Source organism: Mobula birostris, chromosome 1 (assembly GCF_030028105.1).
Source record: "Mobula birostris isolate sMobBir1 chromosome 1, sMobBir1.hap1, whole genome shotgun sequence".
Lineage (NCBI taxonomy): Eukaryota > Metazoa > Chordata > Chondrichthyes > Myliobatiformes > Myliobatidae > Mobula > Mobula birostris.
The window spans coordinates 42,246,628-42,271,444 of record NC_092370.1 but is presented as its reverse complement, the minus strand read 5'-3'; the positions used below and the strand labels follow the sequence as shown (position 1 = coordinate 42,271,444).

Below are 24,817 nucleotides of genomic sequence, written 5' to 3'. Positions count from 1 at the left end.
CCAACTACACTATCCTGAGCCCTATCACTCTGGTTCCCATCCCCCTGCCACATTAGCTTAAACGCTCCCCAGCAGCTCTAGCAAACCTACCCGCAAGGATATTGGGTGCAGGTGTAACCTGTCCCATTTGTACAGGAGACCCTAATGATACAGAAATTTGAACCCCTGCCCCCTGCACCAGTTCTTCAGCCACCCATTCATTTGCCAAACCATTCTATTCTTACCCTAACTGGTGGATGGTACAGACAGCTATCCAGTGATTACTACCCAGAATGTCCTGCTTTTCAGCTTTCTACCAAACCTCCTAAGTTGTCTCTTCAGGGCCTCCTACCTTTTCCTACCTATGTCATTGGTGACAATATGTACCAAGGTTTCTGGCTGCTCACCCTTGTCCTTTAGAATGCTGTGGACCTGATCTGAGTTGCCCCTAACCCTGGCACCTGGGTCATATCATCCCCTCTGGTGGGTAGGTCCTCCCCTCAACAGTATCCAAAGCAGTATATTTATTATTGAGGGGAATGACCACAGGGATACTTTGCACTGGCTGTCCATTTCCTTTTCCTTTCTCTTTCCTGACAGTCACCCAGATACCTGCCTCCTGTAACTTAGGGGGACTACCTCACTGTAGCTTCTATTATCACCTCTTCAGTATCCCATAGGTGCCAAAGTTGCAGCTCTAGTTCCTTAACATGTTCTCTGAGGAGCTGCAGCTTGGTGCGCCTGGTGCAAATGTTGTTATCTGAAAGGTTGGAGGTCTCCCAAAATTCCCACATCTCACACAAAGACTACCACAAAGCCGCTGGAGCCATTCTCACAGTTCTATGCACTAACAGACGAAGAATGAAGAAGAAACTTACCAGAAACTTACTTCACCCAAGTCTAGTGAGCCAAAGCCTCCCCGTTATAACACTGGTTCATTCCAACAATGGCCGCTTCACTATCCCTCACGATTCGATTGGGCCACAGCAAAAACTGAAAGCCTGAGAATGCTCCTCTTTCAATCTCTCATCCCAATCTGTGTGTAGCCTCCAATCTCAATCCGATTTGCTATTTTTCAAATGGTTGGATCTTGCCAACAGTTACATGGTGAAATCTGGGTACTTACTCAGATAAATGCTAGCATTTGATCCATACTTATCCAAATGAAAAAATGCCCACAGCTGAGATGCCCAAAATTCAGAACCCTTTTGATAGAGGCCATTCTGGATTTTGGACAACATAAAAATCACTTTTGAAAAGAATATTTATTGACCATTCTTCCTGTTATCCACCACCAAAATAAGGTCAGGTGTTTTAGGGGCAAATCAGAGCATGGGAACTTGATAAGCATGAAAAGAAAACAATGAAGTCAGTCGCTAGTTGAATTTACAGAAATGCCCAATTTTCAGACAATTCTGCTTCTTAAGCAGCCAGATCTTGGACATTTAGCCTGTCATAAGGAAAGGGGTGAGGAGGAAATGAAAATTCAAAGCACTGAATATCTTTTACAATACAGAAAATATAAACCCAATTGCTAAAGTAGTTTTTCACAGCATAGAATTAGGTGACAGTAAAGAAACAAACAAGTAATATAATCTGATGTGGCTAAGCAGAATGGTGCTAGTGTGTCTGTTCCAGCCAAGCAATTGCTGTTGGAATTCCTTCTAATAGCCATGAATAATTCCCTGGTTACCATCGGTAATTATTACCATTTCCAAGTGATTGTTCACGGTTCAGTGAAAGGTCAGACTATGAATTAGTTGCATGGGAGAAAAAAGATCACTGGTTGATTGGCAGATAAAGAAAGAAAGAAGAAAGATTTAAACCACCATATTCCAATAGGATAGTAGAGAGGCTTCATATTACAATGGGTGATGCGCTCTTTGAACTGATTAGAGCTCTAATTTCCCTGCATCCAATTCTATTCCCTTATGCACCAGCTACATCACCATAAATATCTGTTCAGAAACTGCTGAATCTCTATGATATTGATAATTATTTGAAGGGGAACAATGCTGCAGAGCTGCCTGAAATAGAAACACATTTTCCCTTTACAAACCGAATAAACCAGTTATAAATTTCAGATTTTCAGAAGTAATGATTAATTTCCTCACTTAATTCCAATTTTATCTTTCCCAATGTTAGCTCTTTTGAAGATATTGACTTCCATGTGTCCTTTGGGCATTTGTTTCCACTCTTAAACACATTACATTCAAAATGTAGATATATAGCTAGATATAGTGGATTCCAGTTAATTGTGACACATCGGGACCAGTATATTTTGGCCCAATTAAGCAGCTGCCCCAGTTGGCCGGTTTCATGGAAACAGTTAAAAAGGTATAAAAAAGACAAACTGAGCAATAAATTTTGTATTTAGATGAAATACAGAACAAATTAGAGCAGTAAATTTGATTGACTGTAAATCTGCGCAGACACCTAGTGTAGATAATGGACTGTCTTCATACAACACTATTGATGATTGCATTTTCCAAACCTTCATTTTCAAGATGATTGTCGATACCTTCAAATTCTTCATAGTTCCTAAGTTGCTGAAGTAGTGAAATTGTTTTACTGTCGGGCATTTCTGTCATCTCCAAGGCTGAATACACAAAACAGTTGTAAGTTGTCTTATTACTCACCATCAGTGACAAAATCACTGCTTTTTGAACACAAACACACACAACTGATGCTATTTAAAAACTGTTTGCTCTAAGTGTAGTGTCTAGTAGCCACACAAGTACATGGGACTGACACTAGTTGGAAACTGTTTGGCAATGTGCCCCAAATAAATGAATGGAAAAGCAGCAATTTTCTTATTAGTTTTTGTTCTTTAAGAGTTGACCCAAATAAGTGGCTGCCCCAATTAACTGATAGCGTTATTAACTGGAATCCACTGTGCACCTTGAATTTGAATTCCATTTTTTTCTTCCATGCTTCCTCTTACTTTCATTTTTGAGACATCCTCTTTCATAACTTGCAGGCCATGTTTCTCTTCTGTTTAATTCAGTTTTTTTGATGCTGAGTGTTAACCTCACTTTCCTTTAGTCAGGTCGTTTAGATTCATTAGTATACATTTTTTTGTCTCAGCCTCAAAGAGTTAATGCTCTTAGCTGTTTTTTTACTATTCTATAACCCTGCTAGTCTTTCGCCAGCAATAAAGAAAGCAGATTTCCTGAATAATATGATTCCTTTTCCACTGTGCATTACCATTTGCTAATTTTTCATCTGCATTACAATCTGAGCCTAAAATCTCAAAAATATTTTATTCTTTTAAAAATGCAGAAAGGTTAAAGTGGATTAATAAAAAAAGCACAGTAAATATAAAAGTCTTCCCTTTCTCTAGAGGTAATTTCAGCCTAGAGATAATAGGACTGAGAGATCCTTTGCAAATTATTGTGCAGTAACAGTTAAATCTGAGAATACTTTGTTAATTATTTTGAAGAGATTTGAGCCTGTCACTATACAGGCATAATATGTGTGCAATCTGCACGGAGAATAGAGTGACTTGCAATTATGATAGTAACACAATACAACTTCCTTTTGTTTTCAAGCCTGTAAATAACATTTCATTTTTTTTAAACTGCAATACGTTTCTATTTTTCTTAGCATCAGATAACAGTTGTGATAAATGGCTGAAGGAAATGTAAAGCCCACTGTTCTCTTGGATTAATTTGGATAAGTGTAATTTTGCTGATTGATTGCTTTGCCTTATCTTATGAAAGTCTGCAATACATCTTAAAATTATATTTGAAAGCATTTATCACAGATGTTTTCAGTGGACACTAACAATACATGACAGATAATAGTAATCTGCAGTTTTGCATTTATCATTCTAGCCCTTTTGCTTTCTTTTGTAATTTTCCCAAGATTGTTACACACAACTTTCATGAGAACTATCCAGTAGAATTTATTTACTTTGCTAAAATCTACTGGAGGGTTATGCAAAAAAGCAAAAAACTTATGTACTTAACTGAAAAAGGCAGCATAAACTCAAGAGATTGCAGATGCTGAAATCTAGAACAAAAAAAAGGTGTTGAAGGAACTCTCAGGATGAGGCTTTTCATTCTAGGACGAGGGAGATGTCTTCCTTTTTTAAAGAAAGGGGCTTCCCTTCCTCCACTATCAACTCTGCTCTTAAATGCATCTCCCCCATTTCACGTACAACTGCTCTCACTCCATCCTCCCGCCACCCCACTAGGAATAGGGTTCCCCTGGTCCTCACCTACCACCCCACCAGCCTCCGGGTCCAACATATTATTCTCCGTAACTTCCGCCACCTCCAACGGGATCCCACCACTAAGCACATCTTTCCCTCCCCCCCTCTCTCTGCATTCTGCAGGGATCGCTCCCTACGCACTCCCTTGTCCATTCGTCCCCCCCATCCCTCCCCACTGATCTCCCTCCTGGCACTTATCCGTGTAAGCGGAACAAGTGCTACACATGCCCTTACACTTCCTCCCTTACCACCATTCAGGGTCCCAAACAGTCCTTCCAGGTGAGGCAATACTTCACCTGTGAGTCGGCTGGGGTGATATACTGCGTCCGGTGCTCCCGATGTGGCCTCTTATATATTGGCGAGACCCAACGCAGACTGGGAGACCGCTTTGCTGAACACCTACGCTCTGTCCGCCAGAGAAAGCAGGATCTCCCAGTGGCCACACATTTTAATTCCACATCCCATTCCCATTCTGACATGTCTATCCACGGCCTCCTCTACTGTAAAGATGAAGCCACACTCAGGTTGGAGGAACAACACGTTATATTCCGTCTGGGTAGCCTCCAACCTGGTGGCATGAACATCGACTTCTCTAACTTCCGCTAATGCCCCACCTCCCCCTCGTACCCCATCTGTTACTTATTTTTATACACACATTCTTTCTCTCACTCTCCTTTTTCTCCCTCTGAATATACCCCTTGCCCATCCTCTGGGTACCCCCGCCCCCGTCTTTCTTCCCAGACCTCCTGTCCCATGATCCTCCTGTATCCCTTTTGCCTATCACCTGTCCAGCTCTTGGCTCCATCCCTCCCCCTCCTGTCTTCTCCTATCATTTTGGATCTCCCCCTCCCCCTCCAACTTTCAAATCCCTTACTCACTCTTCCTTCAGTTAGTCCTGACGAAGGGTCTCGGCCTGAAACGTCGACTGCACCTCTTCCTAGAGATACTGCCTGGTCTGCTGCGTTCACCAGCAACTTTTATGTGTGTTGCTTGAATTTCCAGCATCTGCAGAATTCCTGTTGTTTGCGTGTTGAAGGAACTCAATAGGTCAGGCAGCATCTGTGGACACGAAGATATAGAAACATAGAAAATATACAGCACAATACGGGCCCTTCGGCCTACAAAGTTGTGCCGAACATGCCCCTACCTTAGAAATTACTAGGCTTACCCATAGCCCTCTATTTTTCTAAGCTCCGTGTACCCATCTAAAAGCCTCTTAAAAGCCGTGTGCTGGCAGCCCATTCCACGCACTCAACACTCCCTGCGTAAAAAAACTTACCCCTGACATCTTCTCTGTACCTACTCCCAAGCACCTTAAACCTGTGTCCTCTTGTGGCAACCATTTCAGCCCTGGGAAAAAGCCTCTGACTATCCACACAATCAATACCTCTCATCATCTTATACATCTCTATCAGGTCACCTCTCATTCTCCTTCGCTCCAAGGAGAAAAGGCCGAGTTCACTCAACCTGTTTTCATAAGGCATGCTCCCCAATCCAGGCAACATCCTTGTAAATCTCCTCTGCACCCTTTCTATGGTTTCCATATCCTTCCTGTAGTGAGGCGACCAGAATGAGCACAGTACTCCAAGTGGGCTCTGACCAGGGTCCTATATAGCTGCAACATTACCTCTCGGCTCCTAAATTCAATTCCACGATTAATGAAGGCCAATACACCGTATGCCTTCTTAACCACAGAGTCAACCTGCGCAGCTGCTTTGACCGTCCAATGGACTCTGACCCCAAGATCTCTCTGATCCTCCACACTGCCAAGAGTCTTACCATTAATACCATATTCTGTCATCATATTTGACTTACCAAAATGAACCACTTCACACTTATCTGGGTTGAACTCCATCTGCCATTTCTCAGCCCAGTTATATAGTCGACATTTCAGGCCAAGATCCTACATCAGCACCCTACCACTTACTGTATATGTCTTACTCTAATTTCACATTCCAAAATCCATCACCTCACACTTATTAGGATGAAATTTCATCCAGTTACCACCCAGTTTTCCAATTGATCTATATCCTGCTGTAGCATTAGATAACATTCATTACTATCAACAATGCGACCAATTTTGTGTCATCTACAAACATACAAATCATACCTCCACCATTCACATCCTAAGTCGTTTATATGTGTCAGAAACAGCAAAGGTCCTAATACTGATGCCTGAGTTTTTAATACAGTAGTAAGATTATGTTACCTACTTGACAGGCTAGACTTGCCCACAGAGGATAATTAAAACTGATCTAACATGTTTTCAGAACAGATAATGAAAAATGGTGGAAAAACTAAGTCAGGTATGCTCTGTGGAAAGAGATGATAAGATCTGTGGGAGAGAGTGTTAACTTTTTAGGTGAGGGAGAAATAAGTTAGCCTTAGTGATATCTGGTGAAACCAAGGGAATTCTGCAAGGTGATCACCCACTTCTCCAATATAGAGGTGGCCACATTGTAAGCACTGAAAATATGCTAGTTTGGAAGAAATGCACCCGGAAAGAATTTTTGGATCACTGAAAAGGCACACACGAAGTTATAAGCAAGCATAGAAAAGGTAAACTACAAGAAAAATAACAATTCCACACTCTAATCCTATTGGTGACGTTCTATAGTCCACAGGGAACACACACTTTGCATCTCCTTGGTCTGCTCACTCCTTCCCACCCACCATTCCTCATTCCCAGCACTTTTCCCTTGCAGCCATAGGAGATATGACACTTGACCCTTCACCTCCTCCCTCACCACAGTCCAGGGACCCAAGATGCCCTTCCAATTGAGGCAGAGGTTCACCCGCACCCCATCCGGCCTGGTTTCTGGAGATGTCCCAAAGGACTGGCAAGTAGTTAATTTTGTTTAAGGAGGGAAATATGCATAACCCTGTAATCACAGAACGGTGATCCTCACATCAATAGTAAGGGAGCTATTGGAGTAGATTCTTAGGGGTGGGTTTTGTGAGCATTTGGAGAACCATGACTTAATCAGGAACACTCAGCACAGCTTTTAAGGAGCAAGTCATGTCGTACTAATGCATGAGTTGAATGCTTCACTAAATTGAATGAGGCAGTCCAAGAAGAATAAAGGTAATGTTCATAGCCTGTTACTTGATAATATTCTATAACTGTAAATGAAAATAGGCAGGTGTTACTTTATTAACCACACATGCATTACTTTAGTTTTCTATGAATTACAGAATCATGTATTGCAGAAAAAGCTCTCTGCCCTGCAAATCCACACCAATCACCAGGCACCCATTTACACCCCATCATCCAATGTCAATGAGCAGGTTTTACAACACCAGGATTGCAGTACATGATTGAATCCACTTTGCTCAAGTTTTCTGCCTGTAATCAAATCCACCATTTTCTATTCAGTTGCTTTTCTAAAGATTGATGAAAAGCTAACCATAAATTAACGGCCATCTCCCAAGCTCCCATGCATCCCAGTCAATTGATTCTTGAAATATAGTGACAAAGCAAATTTGCTTACACCATCTTTGCTATATGTGTAACAGATCCACAAAGCTTCCCCCAGATTTAAATGAAATATTGTTTCACATCACTGAAGTGTAATAACAGTTCTGAACTGGAAGAAATCTAAGTCACATTCTCTCACTCACTCTGCTGCATTCCCCTCTCACCGCCCCACCCCCCACCTTCAGCAGCTTTGATCATGCCATAGCTTGTTCGCTGTTCGTTCATCCTTCTTGCAGTTCTGCTCTCTGGCTGACCTTTCATCCAGTGGCTTCTGTTTTTTTATTGGAGAGCTTTTATCTTCCCCTAGGAGTTCTAATCATCATTGCTGCAGCCTGGACTGTAACGTTAACCCCTCCTTTCTTCCTTGTGTTGCTATCTATCAGCTCCTCCCAATATGGTCAACCCTTTACCACAGCAGCTATATTTTCCCCTCTCTCCAGGAAACCTCCATGTAATTAGAAATGAAAGAAGGATGACAAACTGAAAACCGGAGACAAAAGTAGCTGAGGTAAATCACACATGGAGAAAAAGAGCAAATGGATTGAAAATACAAAAAGACGAGATTTTTTTTTCAGTTCTACAGAGTCATAGATGCACTAGTGAGTGGTGATGAAATCGTCCTCTTTTAGCCCTGCTGGGTGAAACATCTAACAATGAGTTCAAGAAGAAAATGAAGGCAAGGCCACTGAAAAGATAACGTTACTATAGTTCAAACTGAGAAAAAGGGAATAACTTTGTCAATAATGTGTTCGGAAATATGAACCAAGTATAGACCATTATCAACAGCCCCAAAGACCTATTTCTGAAAAAGGATACTGGATCGGTCTCAGAATCATGATTTTTTTTGCTATTATGTTTGAAGTTGAATCAGAATCATAATCAGGCATAGTATCACCGGCATATGTCTTGACATTTGTTGTTTTGCGTGTGTGTGCGTGTGCGTGTGTGTGTGTATGTGTGTGTGTGTTTGTGTGTGCGTGCGTGCATGTGCGTGTGTGATTAAATTAAGTCAGTAGTGCAAAAGGAGACCAAAAAAAGAAAAAAAAGTAGTGAGGTAGTTCTCATGGGTTCATTGTCCATTCAGAAATCTCACGGCAGGGGGGAAGAATCTGTTCCTAAAATGGTAAGTGTGTGTCTTCTTGCTCCTGTACCTCCTTAATGACGGCAATGAGAAGAGGGCATGTCCTGCGTGATGGATGTCCTTAACAATGGATACCACTTTTAGCATCACATTTTCAATATGTTGCTATGAATAGGATTTGGCAAAGGTTGAGAATTTAAATGTCCAAAGGTTTCAAACTTAAAAATGCCAAGTGGTTTTAAGCTTAGCTAGATCCTAACTAATTCAGATAAATTATGAACCCTATCAGAAGTTTTTCATATTAATTTTCTGAATCTTTGGTCACCTTTACTGTATTTCACTCCAAAGTCAAAGTGAAATTTATTATCAGAGTACATTCATGTCACCACATACAACACTAAGCTTTCTTTTCTGTGGGAATACTTAGCAAATCTGTAGATCAGTAACTGTAAACAGGATCAATGGACAACAAATTGTGCAAATGAAGATATAAATAAATAGCAATAAATAACGAGCATGAAATAACAAGATAAGAATTCTTAAATGAATGTAGTTATCCCCTTTTGTTCAAGAGCCTGATGGTTGAAGGATAGTAACTGTTCTTAAACCTGGAGGTGCGAGTCCTGAGGCATCTGTACCTTCTACCTGATGGCAGCAGTGAGAAAAGAGCATGGCCTGGGTGCATTATAAATGAAAATATTATTTAAAAATCCAGTAAATCATAGAACAGTTGTATATCTACGCCACATGTGCAAAGAATGGCTATATCTTAAATATTTTCTCCCCCTTCTCCCTCTCCACAGCAGAATGGAATCAGATCAGAGCCCAGTTTATTATCACTAACTTGTATCATGAAATTTGTTGTTTTTCCAACAGCACAATACTGAAAAACTATCATGTTACAATAAGAAATATATAAAAAATAAACAGTGCAAAGACAGCAAAACAGTGAGGTAGTGTTCATGGACTTTTCAGAAATCTGATAGCAAAGGGGAAGGAGTTGTTCCTAAAATGTTGAGTGTGTGTCCTCAGTCTCCTGTCCCTCCTCGCTTATGGGAGCAGCGAGAAGAGGGCATGTCCCGGTTGCTGCGAAGTAGCGAGAAGAGGGCATGTCCTGGATGGTGAGAAGTAGCGAGGAGAGGGCATGTCCCGGAGTAGCGAGAAGTCGCGAGGAGAGGGTGCGTCCCGGATGGTGAGAAGTAGCAAGAAGAGGGCGTGTCCCAGATGGTGAGAAGTAGCGAGAAGAGGGCGCGCCCGGATGGTGAGAAGTAGCGAGAAGAGGGCGCGTCCCGGATGGTAAGAAGTAGCGAGGAGAGGGCATGTCCCGGTGTAGCGAGGAGAGGGTGTGTCCTGGATGGTGAGAAGTAGCGAGGAGAGAGCGCGTCCCGGATGATGAGAAGTAGCGAGAAGAGGGCATGCCCCGGATGGTGAGGGTCCTTAATGATCGTTACCTCTTTTTGAGGCACTGGGTTTGTGAAGCAACACATACCTACTTGATTCAACATTTCTAATAAAGTGCAAACAAACACTGAAGTAATTAAAATATTACTGCATCTGTAAATTTGATTAATGGACTCTGCTGAAATCCCTTAGAGAGATGCAAAGGGTAACAAGGCTGCAACAGTAAGCAAAATAAATCAGCTTGGTCTACCACTCTTGATAGAAAACTGGTGCCACTTACCAGAAAATTTATACACCCAGTCATGGGTTGTGATTAGAGCCAGGTCTAGCTGTGAAAGGAGAAGAAAATCAATCCTCATTTAATCATAAATATGACATCCTTTTCAATACTCTACTGAATTAACAGCAAGTAATTTCAGGATGCTTTTTTTTTTGGGAGGCATCCTGCAGCCCAAAGGGACACCTAGAGGCCACCAAAGAACATGCAGATTTTTGTACTTGCGAGTTGATGCTTCCTTCCCCTGGCTCCATGCATCAATAATTGAATCTGCTGGTGTCAGCCCTTGACACTGGCCCTTCAATCAGCTTCCTATTCCCCAGGACTTGCTCTGCAGACAGATTTTAGGATTCCACCCCATCCCTCATCCTTCCCCACAACTACAAGCAATTCCTGTTTTCCCTTACCGCCACTGAGGTAAAGTTAATCAGGCCTTCAGTCTGTTTCCAAGCTGCTTTGCAGAATATGGGAGGACCGGGAAAAAGACACTAATTTTCACATATGATGCAATTCAGCTGGATGATCATTCTTCTTGACAGTAATTACTCCCTTTAATGTTTTGTCAACACAGAAGTTCAAAGAAATTTGAGATGTACGAAAATACATAACACTTCTGATTAACTGATGACTTTGTATAGTCTATAAGCAAGAAATATTATGAGTTACTGTTGACAGGAAACCTCTGCAGGAGAGTTTTTAAAGTGGAAAAACCACTGAACTGGGGCAGTTCCACTCTCCCGACCTCGGAATAGTGTAGTGATTGTTATTTCAGATAACGCTTACCATCTGACATATCTTCATCTTGAACAAATTAAATTTATGATACAACTTTATTATCAGAGTATAGCATCTTATTTAGTGTCCAATTCTACTTAGCACCAATGACTAGATTTGTAATTACCAATGGTTAATTTTGTCCTTCCTGCCAAAATTCTACGCACCCTTTTAGCATAAGAGTGCTGCTTACTCTGACAACTACTCACTCAGTAGAGACCCAGAACCAATCAGTTTTCTTGGATTTTATAATTTAGTGCTGATAACTGCTGATAGCTTACCATGTAGGCTCCTGGAGATGAATAAACATTCGATGGTTTCAGGCCAAGACCCTTCGTTTCCATAAGTGGGGCCCGACATGCCGACTTTCTCCAACATTTATTGTGACGTTGCTCTGGGCTTCCAGCATCTGCAGAAGCTCTTGCTTATGATTTGAGGCTTCTGGAGAGTTGCCTGGTGTTATTTTCACAGAAAGGCCACTTTAAAGTTGCTGAGCTCAAACAATCAGAAAATTTAAATCAATAAGAAATTTGGATAGAAATCTTAAAGTCCATTTTGAAAAATATTGTTATTGTTCTTATCACTATGCTTTTACTTCAGACTATTGCAACATCAATTTACAACTAACCTGCACACAGCATATCTGTATTTTATGTGAGGCAGGTGTGTTATTCCGATTGGAGGTCTGTGACAAGTGATGTTCCACACAGGTCAGTGCTGGGACGTCTTGTTTGTGATTATATGTATTTAAATGAATATGTAGATAGGCTTATTAGTTTGCAGACAACACAACAATTGTTGGAGTTGTGTATAGTGAGGAGTCTGGTCAGAGGATTCAGCAGAATATCAGCCAGTTGGAATTGTAAGCAGATAAATAGAAGATAAAGATTGATTTAGACAAGTGTGAGGTGCTGTACTTCAGGTCAGAAGTAAGAAGAAAGTATACGATAAATGGCAGTAGTTTTAGAGCATTAATATATAGGAAGGATGTTCATAGATCTCTGAAGGTAGCAATACAAATAGAAAAGGAGGCATACAGCATGCTTGCCTTCAGAAAGGGTGTTGAATAAAAAAGTTGGGAAGTCATGTTGCAACTGTATAAAACTTTGATTTGCCCAATTTTGGAGTATTGTGCGCAGTTCTGGTTGTTGCATTACAGGAGGGATGTGGAGACTTTGGAGAGGGTGAAAATGAGGTTCACTAGGATGTTGCCTGGATTGAGAGTTTTAGCAATATGGAGAGGTTGGATGAACTTGTTTTCTTTGGAGCATCAGAGACTGAGTGGGCAAACTGATGCATAAGTATATTATGAGAGACATTAATGTGATACATAGTTCTTCTTCTATGTTTTCCCAGGTTGAAATATCAAATACTGGAGGGTATAGCTTTAAGGTGAGAGGGATAATTTTTTTTACAGAGTAGTAGATGCCTGGAATGCATTACCAAGGGCAATGGTGCAATAGCAACAATTAAGAGGCATTTTGACAAGCACAGAACAGGGGTGGGTGTAAACGTACCGGCAAATGTACAGTTTAAATTAGCATCATGGTCAACATAGACAGGACTGAAGGGCATGTTACTGTGTTATTTTATGAAAAATTTGATAAAAAATTGATTAGCTTTAGTTACTCGACTGATGACTAGTTGAGAGAACCATTAATTTGAACAGAAGTTTCCATCATTAATTTTCATGTTTTTTTCATTTAGCATTCAGCTAAATAACACCCATTGATAACAAAGATTAACATTGTTCTTTCTTAAGTGGAAGTTGAATTATGGGTATTTATCATCACTCTAAGCTTTGTTTACATGAAGCCCAAATTGTCTACCTTGCAGGTCACAGTCAGTGGTGGAACCAGGTATACTGAAGCAAGAAGACAGGGATGATGATAACACCCAACCACTACTGGCTCTGGATTGAATTAACTGTTAACTACATGGCGGGATCTCTGAGGTGCAAACATTTACAGAGCACTTACTTAAATCAAATCACTTTCAGTTACATTTTCTTTCATTAAAATGGCAAAATTCAGGTATCACCAGCTTTCTCATCAGAACTGCCAGAAGTTGATTTAAAACTGAGAGTATTTGAAATAAGATACTTGAAGGACTTTCTATCCGCAGTGGGCAACCTGACAAAAACCTTGGAAGGATTACAGATATTGGCACTTTGCTTACAGAAGAAGGAAAAGATCCAATACGGCAGAACTATTTAGATCTTGATACCAGGCATGCAATTTTCTGACATATTTGTGCCTTTCCAAGAAAGGCCATGTTTTTATATTTCACTATCAGATTGGAAAACTTAAAAAAAAACAAATTTCAAACAGAAGGCAGGATGAAAAACCATTTATTAATGTGCCAAAGATCCAATAGTTTTTTCCATTCTTATTTATTTTCTGAATGAACACCAAACATCTATTAATGTATTTTAGTTAAATTCAGTAAATGAAGCTAACTTTATCAAACAAAATGTTGTTTGGCTAAGTGGATGAATAAAACAATTACTCACTTTCTTCTGTGTTTTATTTTGGGAAACATAGGTCTTGTACAGTATGTTACAAAGCTTTTGTGTTCATTAGTAAGTCACAGATATTTTGCCCAGCATTCTTCACTGTAATTAAATGTTTACAATGCAATGAAGGTTCTTAATACAAGTTGCATTAAAGCATAACTTAAGTGTGAAGCATAAAAACTTTCATTTCAAATATCTTTTTCCAATTGGAGACACAGTATTGGTAGTTGTAACAGTGATAGCTGCAAAAGCAGAAAATGTCAGAAATACTCAACAGCATCAACACTACTGAAGAGTTACTGGCCTGGAATGATGACACCGTTACTCTCTCCACAGATACTGCTTGACATGCTAAAAATGTCATTTTCTGTTTTTGTTTCAGTTTTTTTTGCTCCTGAAGTGGTGGTTGCATTTTGTTCAAAGAATACTAGGCTTATACTATTTGCAAAAATGTATACATTCTATTTGTTCCATAACTGAAAAGATATTTAAAACAAAAGCAAAGCTAAAACTGGGCTTTGCATAACTCAGTCAAGTTATTGGTGAAGGAAAAGATTTGACTCACATTTATTTTAAAAAAAAAACTCCCAAACTCAGGAGTATGAGCTTCCCTCAAAGCTGTAGTACTCACAGTTAAAATGCACATCTGCTTCCATGAAACCACTTCAATAACGAATCAAATTGACATTATACCAGTACTTACAATACATTCACGTAACACTCAGAGCAAATGTATTTTATCCAATGATATACAGTAGTGTTGACTTCAAAATTATCATCCCAGCATTCAAAGACAGTCAAAAAGAATTGCAATACAGTTATCAATGGACTCAAAAAAAAAAACAAACTGTTCTTTTAAAAAGAAAGTCAAAAACAAAATCTAATCTATGTGTTCCCACATAACAAAATAGAAAGTAGAGTCTCCCATAGGTTTAAATTAAAACTTATACCAGGTAGTCTTCCAAAAACAAAGCTGGACCTTTGATAATATTTTAATTGATATACTAAATTAGAACTTGTTTGAAAATTAGGTCAAGAAAAGAAAACAATCATCTGCTTAATATCAGCTCTCTGCAAATGTACAACATATGGAAACTTTAACATCCATACACAATATTTCAATTGGCTAAACATCTTATCATCTTAAATATTTTTGAATAATAGTTTACCAAATGTAACAATATCAATATCTGTCAAAGAGAAAATTGTTTTAAATCTCACTGAAGATCACTTTGATGTTCCATTTTTTGACTAAGCCCTGACAATAAACAGATGTCAAATTTTATCAGACTGATTGTCACTGGAATGCTGGGTACTGTGCAGCTTTAGCCACCACTACAAGCATATTGACTTCAGTGCATCAGAAAAGAGGTAAAGAAAACAAAGCATCAATGCACAGGGATTCCATAGTAATATAAAGTTAGGAGATTCAATTACATTTGCATTATACAGGATTCCAATAAAACCATTACGGAAGTGATAGAGAACAATAAACCAGATGAGCAGAAACAAAAAGCAACTCCTGCCTGTGCAGCCAATCCAATTCCTCTGGGTGACTTGGTTGATAAACCCATCAAGGCAGGCATTCACAGAATTAGACCAACAGAACTATAAACTCAAACAAAAGGTAATTTTAAAATCACAGTCACTAAACATTTTAAATTAAGGTACCACATTCACCTAGGTTTTTCCAACACACTATTCTCCGCACTCCGTATCTAGCACGTCGTTCTCTGCAACTTCCGCTATTTTCAATAGGATCCTGCCATCAAACACTTCTTTACATCCCCCTCCCCAGGGATCACTCATTCATGATTCCCTTGTCCATTTGTCCCTCACCACTAATCTTCCTCCTGGCAAATATTCTGACAACTGACAGAAGTGCTACACTTTCCCATTCGCATCCTCCCTTACATCCATTCAGGCCCCTAAACAGTTCTTCCAGGTGAGGCAGCACTTCACCTGTGAATCTATTGGGCTCGTCTATTGTATTCAGTGTTCTTGATCCGACCTCCTCTACATTGGTGAGGCCCAACACAAGTTTAAGAACTGCTTTGTTGAGCACCTCCCCTCCTTCTACCAAAAAACGGAATTACCCGGTGGTCAACCATTTTAATTCCTATCCCCATTACTGTTCCGACAAGTATGCCCATGACCTTTTCAGCCACAATGAGGCCACTCTCAGGGTGGAGGATAAACACCTCATATTCCTTATAGGTAGTCTTCAACCTGATGGCATGAACATTGAGTTCTCCTTCTGGTAATTTTTCCTCTCCTCCTTTCCTCTTCTATTCTCCTCTTTGGCCTCTTACCTCTTCTTCTCACCTGCCTATCAACTCCTCCTGGTATCCCTTCTTCCCATTCTCCCATGGTACTCTCTCCTCTCCTATCAGATTCCTACTTCTCCAACCCTTTAGCTTCACCTATTACTTCCTAGCTACTCCTCCTTTCCTTCCCCCTACCCTTTTATTCTGAGGTCCTCTCCCTTCCTTTCCAGTCCTGAAGAAGGGCCTCAGCCTGAAACATTGATAATTCATTTCTATAGATGGAGACTGACCTGCGGAGTTGCCCCACGTTTTGTGTGTGTTACTCTGTTCCCTAATGTTCTGCTGTCTAAATGGTCTGCCAAAATATGTGAATAAATAATTGGTAGTTGCCTTTTCCCACTCTCTGGACAAGCTTGTAATCCTTATCTTTCTCTAGGGATCTGACTGCTCACATAACTGCTCTGAGATAAAATTATCTTGATTATTCCTATGTGGTAAATCCAGTCCTCCTTGCCTTACCCCTGCAACATTAAGTCTGTCATTTATACTTAGCATAATAAATTTCAATGTAAAAACATATGGTCATTTTATTGTAGATGTATTATGGTTGTCACAAGCCATCTGCTTTTTGGCATTTTGCACAGATGCATCAGCCATCTATTGATGACTGCGCCTTTCACATTGGCATTTGTTCATTTTTGTCACATGAAAAAAGTTCAACACTGGCATCTAAATCAGTTAGCATCTTATGGGAATGCAGTGTGACTCCTTTTCACAGAAAACATAATTCTACACTCAAAAAGCATATCACCTTTATAAGTGAAGCTAGCAATATTGGAAAGCAACTTACTCTTTACTTACCATGATGTACGTTAATTCAACTCGTCGAACAGTGAACACTGCTGGGGAAATGACTTTGGATGAGTTTCTAAGCGCAGTGTGGGGGAGGCTAAGTATAAGCACTGATACATCTGTTAATTCAGGATGCTTCAGTGATCATGTCATTTCAACTCTGTGTGTTAATCAATCTCGCTCACACTGTCAGGCTTAGTAACTTCACAAAGGCAGCTCTCCCATTGAGAGGAGTAACACACTTTGTGTAAACAAAAAGAAAATTCAGAACTGAAGCACAGGCCAAAACAATCTAAACTGATATTTCTTGAGAAATGATCAAAAAGTGCAATGGTACATCAAGCATTAATTGTCAGTGTAAGCTAAAAAAAAATGCTGTTTTCAGGTAAACCTGTAATAGAATGCACACATAGTGATTAATTAAAATAATGAGGCATAGATCATCTTTATAAAACTGGTCAATATCTATGATTACGAAACTTATGAATATCTGTACAATTAAAGTAATCAAAATATATACAGATTGATTCCTTATGAAAATACCAAAGACCAGTTATGTGAATGGAACAGTACGAGTGCCTTACAGAAATTAGATAGAATATAATCAGCTTAAGTAATAGTGAAAAACCATAGTATCCACTTTGATTTTCACAATGAAGAGACTGCTTGAGCCAAAGTATTGTGTACAGTGTATTGAAACTGTTCTATTTCCAATTGAAAAAGATGCCACGTTAATCTCATCCACCTTTTGTCACTGTGTTTCTTTTTGGAAGAGGACAGAACTCATTGTTATATTTAATATAAAAAATATCCTCTTAAAATTCCCCCCCACACAGACTTCTTAGTTAATCCACTATTTTTTTTCTTCCCCAAAATAGACCATCCTTTAACCTCAGAAAACTTCCCTGTACCAACAGTTAAAAGAAATCAATAGAAGTCATTACACTTCATAACATAATAATTTCTTCATGTCATCTCAACTTCCAAAATTTCCTTCTTCACTTCATGTCTCAAGCATGTGATTAGATTGGTGAAAGTGTTCTACGTTGGTGGGCTGTAAGGTCTGGATGCCAGACATCCACTATGAAGATAAGCCTGTAGCTGGCAGCACCTTGCCAAACCTCATGCTCAAAAGAATCGTCAAAGATGAGCACTTTTCCCTCCTTCCATTCTCTGCAAAAACAGGACAACATTGAATTGGATCAACATCAGTGGAACAGTATTGAACATTACAGTGATACATAACATGTTGATATTGTTTTAAAGCCATCTGGAAAAGAAAACTGAGACATCACTAGATATGATCCAATAATTATGCATCAAATCCGGGAGAAATATCTAATCTTGATTTTCTTGCTTTGTAGGTACATGCTGGGTGCATACTTCATTAGCCTTTAAGTTTTGAAAATTATTCAAAGCTGAGGCTGGCCCCATATAATAATAGGTCAGTTTGAACATCTCTGGTCACCTGCTTCTGGGCCATACAGGTTGTTCTACTGTGGTCTCAGATGCAGACTTCTGGCATCCCAGTTCCCAGCACTTCAAAGGGCAGATTGCCTCCTACACTCACAAACTGGCTTTGCCTCCATTTGAGACCCCGCCTCCAGGCTATTCAGCTATCAATGCTGTCATAGTAACAGGGCTATTTATGTTTGGTGGATGTTATTGAATAATAAATAAGACTTGCAAATTGATTAAAATACTTACATTAATACACTAATAAAGACTTCTGCACTTTAAACTAGTTGTAACTCTGCTTACCTTTCTGTTATCAACCAATTTCTCCCTTTCATTTTAATTGGTTGCAGTTGTTAGTTGAATTTGGTGCAGACACAGCACTACTTTGCCAAAAGGTATTCCAGGCTGGCAATTTGTGGGTCTGAGCTTTGTGTTACCATATTCCACTCCACCATGCAGACAGAGGCAGTTCACAGTGCTGGCTTTGGCTAGTATTGGAAACTGGGATACATGCTGAGTAGGGTCCAGCATTAATACTGTTACTGGATTAAAAGTTCTGGGCTAATACTTTTGGTTTAGAAACTTATAAGCAGGACAAAGACAGTAAGCGGGAGTTGAGCGTTGGAATGTCTTTCACCTCAAATCCTATGTTTGGGGAAATGGCCAGATGCAACAATGCACCTGCATTTCAACATCTGCAGGGTGCCACTTTCCAGCAATGTGAAATCATTTCCGCTTTTCAAAGGATTAATGTCAATGGAAAAAGTTAGCATTCTTTTTGAAAAATATTAATTGGTTATTGGGGTGCATATCTGACACATTATTGTTCATGTCCTGTAAGCGCACATTCGAAACAGCATCAGATCAACTGGGAACAGCTGACAGATTTGAAGGAAAAAAATGTTACTTAAAATGTATATGTAAAGGAACTTCAGGAGAATGGAATTCTACACTGAAGTGGAATTTCCACAGCTGTTCAGCCAGTTTCTCGAAGGAAATCCTGGAGTTATATAAGTAGATTGGATGGAGCTAAGTAGATTGGGAAAAGCTAGACAGAAGAATCAGAGATAATATGCATAATTGCAGTAATTCACATCTAGTCATATTTTTTTGAATATAAGAGATTGTGTGGATGCTGGAAATCCAGAGCAAAACACACAAAATGCTGGAGGAATTCAGCAAGTCAGGCAGTATCTATGGAAATGAATAAATAGTTGATGTTTCGGGCTGAGGTCCTTCATCTAGCCATTTTTTTCCCCATTGATTACACTTGCCTGAGACGACAAAATATTAAAATGCTGTTCTAATTTGTTCATTTGATTGTAGATGTATTCAATAAACATGAAGAAATCTCTCACCTGGTGTCATTAGCACAGCGTATTCTACATCCCTCTTTAGGAATAACCAGGCCAAGATGCATTCTTAAACGACAGTTTGTTGGTCCAGTGTGAGGCCATACATGAGTCCCTGGCTGCATAACTGAATACTTAATCTAAAAAGAATACACAGTAATAAGTGAAATGCTGGGTTTCTATACTAATGAGCTATTGCTGATTTTGATGATTTCAGAGTGACAATTTTACAATTTGACTAAATGATCTTGACATTTTTTTTAACATTGCCAGGTATGGGGAAAAAAACCTCTTGTGAAGTCAGTAAATAAATAGCTGGATTTCAAGATAAACAAAATTTTGTATATAAAAATCAAAAAGGATAGAAACTGCTATTGCTGTATATTTGTCAGGTTCAGGACAGATTAGAGAGAGAAGTTCAGAAAGTGGCCGACATCTGGAAAACATATTTAGCATCTGCTATATGGAAGGTCCTTGAAATGATTTTGAGCAATAGATTTGGTGATTATTTGGATAATAAGAATTTGTTAATGAACAATTAGCAGAGATTCAAAAAAGGAATCTGAATCTGTTTAATTAACCAGAAGAATATTTTTTGACATTCTGGACAGAGTAGACAGAAAAGTTCTGCTGATACCAATAATTTAAGATCAAAACTTCGGTAAATTACAGCTTATGATAGAGTTATGAAACAAAAACTGAAGAATGGCTTTGGATGGATAATTTTCTTAAAAAAACTTCAAAATTGAGGCTATACTAAAGAATAACATTTTAAGCAGAGCAACAAAACTTAAGAGAATGCAGGATACCAGTTTTAGGACCATAGCTATTTTTAACATATGTAGTGATCTCTGCACATATATAACTAATGTAAATTATGTAAATTGTTGGCTCTGTATCCAATGCATTGAAAGTAACAGACATGAGGTAACTTTACTAAAGACGTCAACAGTATGTAGATTACTTTCCTCCACATATGCTATAAACACTACTGGTTCTTAAATAACCAGCTTTCAATTGTCAGATCTGTATTAGGGAAAGGCCCAAAGTCCTAGAGAAATATAGATTTCAAAATAAAAGGCATGAAAATTAATGGAAATACAGCAGTGAAAACAGGGCTTTTATTTGATGGTTTACACCATTTAGTGTGCCCTAATCCATACTGTGAAATATAGATGCAGTTTCAGTCTCTCCCCAGTGGGGTATAAAATACAATTTTAACATTTATAGATGCAATTAAATATTTAGAAATCTCTAGTTGTGGAACAAATCATGTTGCTACATACAGTACTGTGCATAGCTAGTAAATTTATGTATTTCATGACTAAGAGTGCAGGGAGAGGAGAATCATGGATGGGAAAAGGGAAGAGAGAGGGAAGGGATTGGGAGGCACCAGATGGACATTCTGTAATGACCAATAAACCAAATGTCTGGAATCAAATGACCTTGTCTGGTGTCTCAGAGCTGGGTGTGTCTGCACCTGTGCTACCTCCCGCCCCTGGCTCTCGTCTCTGCCACCTGCACCACACCCCTCCCACGGCACTTCACCCTTACCATTCCCAACATCCTTTGCTCCCACTAGATTTACAAACTCACTCTACACTCCACATTCACAAATAGAGTACTACACAAAAGTCTTAGGCATCTTAGCTATTTATAATATGTTTCAGACTTTTGCACAGTACTATAGGTCAAGTTACAAAGACATTTAGGAGGTAGGTAGAAACCTTAGGCTAATCAAATTTGAAATTTTGGCAGACCTGACAAAATTGATCAGTCAATTTATTAAGTCAATCAAATATTTAAATACCATTCAGAAGTGAAGGAAATTAGGTCAGAGAATGGAAATAGTCAGAGTTGAAGTTATGGAACAAGAAAACATGAAGCCTCTTTTCCTTGACATTTAACAACATAATATGTTCCCAAGAGAAGATCAGAAGGTTGGAAATCTGTAGTAGGTGATTATTTTCTTACTCACAAATCCCTTGTAATAAATATATCTATGATGGAATAGTCAACCCATACCTGGATGAGTGCAACTGCAAGAAATTCAAATCTGATCACCACAAATTAAATCCTGACCTGGAGTTTGTATGTTCTCTCCATGACTTCACTGAGCTGTATCTCAATCTCAGATAGAACGGTAAGCTAATAAATGACCAGTTAGCACAGGTTAATGGCAATATGTGAGAAAGAATAAATTGCAGAAGTATGGGGAATTAAGGAGAAAGAAAATTGGACTTTCAGTACACTGGATGAACTCAGCAGGTCGGGCAGCATCAGTTAGAAACATCGACTCATCGTTTCTAACTGACGCTGCCTGACCTGCTGAGTTCATTCAGCGTACTGAAAGTGTTGCTTTGATCACAGCATCTGCAGATTATTTTGTGTTTAAGAAAATTGGACTAATTGGCTGGCCCCTTGCGAACTGGCATGGATCAGGTGGGGCAAATATCAGTGTCTTCTGTTGTTATAAAGTTAAGAACAGAGTATTCTGCTAATAGCTACTTTATTCACCACTTTAAACATCCACTCCCTCTCAAATAGGCCTATTGGGCTGTAATGTGCATTAATATTTCTGTTCTACCAGCGATTTAGTAGGGTCATTGGCTGACCAGTAAACTGACACATAATACAAGTTGGACAGAAATATTGCCTCCTTTAAGCTTTAGAACATAGAACATAGAATAGTACAGCACAGTACAGGCCCTTCGGCCCACAATGTTGTGCCGACCCTCAAACCCTGCCTCCCATATAAGCCCCCACCTTAAATTTCTCCATATACCTGTCTAGTAGTCCCTTAAACTTCACTAGTGTATCTGCCTCCACCACTGACTCAGGCAGTGCATTCCACGCACCAACCACTCTCTGAGTAAAAAACCTTCCTCTAATATCCCCCTTGAACTTCCTACCCCTTACCTTAAAGCCAAGTCCTCTTGTATTGAGCAGTGGTGCCCGGGGGAAGAGGCGCTGGCTATCCACTCTATCTATTCCTCTTATTATCTTGTACACCTCTATCATGTCTCCTCTCATCCTCCTTCTCTCCAAAGAGTAAAGCCCTAGCTCCCTTAATCTCTGATCATAATGCATACTCTCTAAACCAGGCAGCATCCTGGTAAATCTCCTCTGTACCCTTTTCTTCTACAAAGTATCTTGACATGATAATACATTGGCATTTTTCCATTGTTGCTGGCTAAATGTATTGGAACTTCCTTAATAACAGGATCTATAGACATTTAGAGAATCATGGTCTGATCAGGGACATTCAGCATGGCTTTGTGAAGGGCAGATTGTGTCTAACAAGCCTGATAGAGTTCTTTGAGGAGGTGACCAGGCATATAGATGAGGGTAGTGCAGTGGATGTGATCTATATGGATTTTAGTAAGGTATATGACAAGGTTCCACATGGTAGGCTTATTGGGAAAGTTAGAAGGCATGGGATCCAGGGAAGTTTGGCCAGGTGGATTCAGAATTGGCTTGCCTGCAGAAGGCAGAGGATGGTGGTGGAGGGAGTACATTCAGATTGGAGGATTGTGACTAGTGGTGTCCCACAAGGATCTGTTCTGGGACCTCTACTTTTCGTGATTTTTATTAACGACCTGGATGTGGGGGTAGAAGGGTGAGTTGGCAAGTTTGCAGACGACACAAAGGTTGGTGGTATTGTAGATAGTGTAGAGGATTGTCAAAGATTGCAGAGAGACATCGATAGGATGCAGAAGTGGGCTGAGAAGTGGCAGATGGAGTTCAACCCGGAGAAGTGTGAGGTGGTACACTTTGGAAGAACAAACTCCAAGGCAGGGTACAAAGTAAATGGCAGGATACTTGGTAGTGTGGAGGAGCAGAGGGATCTCGGGGTATATGTCCACAGATCCCTGAAAGTTGCCTCACAGGTGGATAGGGTAGTTAAGAAAGCTTATGGGGTGTTAGCTTTCATAAGTCGAGGGATAGAGTTTAAGAGTCGCGATGTAATGATGCAGCTCTATAAAACTCTGGTTAGGCCACACTTGGAGTACTGTGTCCAGTTCTGGTCACCTCACTATAGGAAGGATGTGGAAGCACTGGAAAGGGTACAGAGGAGATTTACCAGGACGCTGCCTGGTTTAGAAAGTATGCATTATGATCAGAGATTAAGGGAGCTTGGGCTTTACTCTTTGGAGAGAAGCAGGATGAGAGGAGACATGATAGAGGTGTACAAGATAATAAGAGGAATAGATAGAGTGGATAGCCAGCACCTCTTCCCCAGGGCACCACTGCTCAATACAAGAGGACATGGCTTTAAGGTAAGGGGTGGGAAGTTCAAGGGGGATATTAGAGGAAGGTTTTTTACTCAGAGAGTGGTTGGCGTGTGGAATGCACTGCCTGAGTCAGTGGCGGAGGCAGATACACTAGTGAAGTTTAAGAGACTACTAGACAGGTATATGGAGGAATTTAAGGTGGGGCCTTATATGGGAGGCAGGGTTTGAGGGTCGGCACAACATTATGGGCCGAAGGGCCTGTACTGTGCTGTACTATTCTATGTTCTATGTTTTCTATGTTAACAGTGTAATAGGAGATCCTTCATCATAGGGATTGCTGTGGTCCAATAGAGAAACTTACTGCTTCACCCTTAAGGGGAAATCAAGCCTATATGTTACATGGCCAACCATACCCACATTGAACAAGGCATTGCTAGATGCACCACTGAAGCAGGTACATATTTGGTCAATTTTTAAAGAAAAATATGTATTGAAGAATGTAATGAGAAAAGTGTGGTGATTCTCCAGGGGATTAAAAAAAACGTACTGTAAGTGCACATTTAACCTATAGACATTCCCACAGAATTAAAAATAGATTTTGTCCCATAGTTGTTGCCAATCCACTTGCTGTTGGAGAAAAAAAAGATCACCTTTCAGTTAAAAAAAAGTCCATTCAGTGACAATAAAGGTTTAACCATCATGATTTTTCCGTAACAATCATTCTCAGCCGTCCTTCTGTCACATGGTATCTTTATTCAAAAATGTCGAAAATTGAGCTGATCTGGGCATTCTATCGATTGATTTGCTTTTCAAATGAATCACTAAGTGCATTTTATTGATTCACAGACAAAGTATTAGATGGGAGAAGGTAGGGCAGGGTTATAGGTGAAAAGCATGCTATCAACCTCAAAACTACTTCAGGGACAGCAGTT

At 39.7% G+C, this 24,817-nt stretch overlaps 2 protein-coding genes and 1 long non-coding RNA gene across 11 annotated transcripts in view; 1 reads left to right on the top strand and 2 right to left on the bottom strand.

The window, feature by feature from the left end:
• The window catches only part of LOC140195905 (clavesin-1-like), an 88,444-nt gene that overhangs the window by 49,549 nt on the left and 14,078 nt on the right, over positions 1 to 24,817 (top strand). Inside the window, exon 5 of one of the 2 annotated variants that reach the window (XM_072254568.1) lies at positions 13,043 to 13,614. The exons of the other annotated variant lie outside the window; for it this stretch is intronic. Within the exon in view, the coding sequence (XP_072110669.1) occupies positions 13,043 to 13,127 (85 nt within the window). The 3' untranslated portion in view covers positions 13,128 to 13,614. Of the gene's footprint in view, positions 1 to 13,042; positions 13,615 to 24,817 lie in introns of those variants that run through there. 2 annotated transcript variants of the gene reach the window in all.
• LOC140196704 (uncharacterized) lies at positions 2,383 to 11,668 on the bottom strand. Its single transcript, XR_011885788.1, has 5 exons — positions 11,488 to 11,668; positions 10,436 to 10,484; positions 5,074 to 5,254; positions 3,951 to 3,993; positions 2,383 to 2,578 (listed from the first exon to the last, which is right to left on the bottom strand). It is a non-coding gene; the product is annotated as an uncharacterized lncRNA (long non-coding RNA).
• Positions 14,298 to 24,817, bottom strand: part of unm_hu7910 (un-named hu7910) — a 203,341-nt gene continuing 192,821 nt past the window's right edge. For all 8 annotated transcript variants that reach the window (XM_072254504.1, XM_072254526.1, XM_072254509.1 and 5 more), the window contains 2 exons: positions 19,657 to 19,790; positions 14,298 to 18,013 (listed from right to left, as the gene is read on the bottom strand). In XM_072254504.1, the coding sequence (XP_072110605.1) occupies positions 17,863 to 18,013; positions 19,657 to 19,790 (285 nt within the window). In that variant the 3' untranslated portion in view covers positions 14,298 to 17,862. The remainder of the gene's footprint in view (positions 18,014 to 19,656; positions 19,791 to 24,817) is intronic.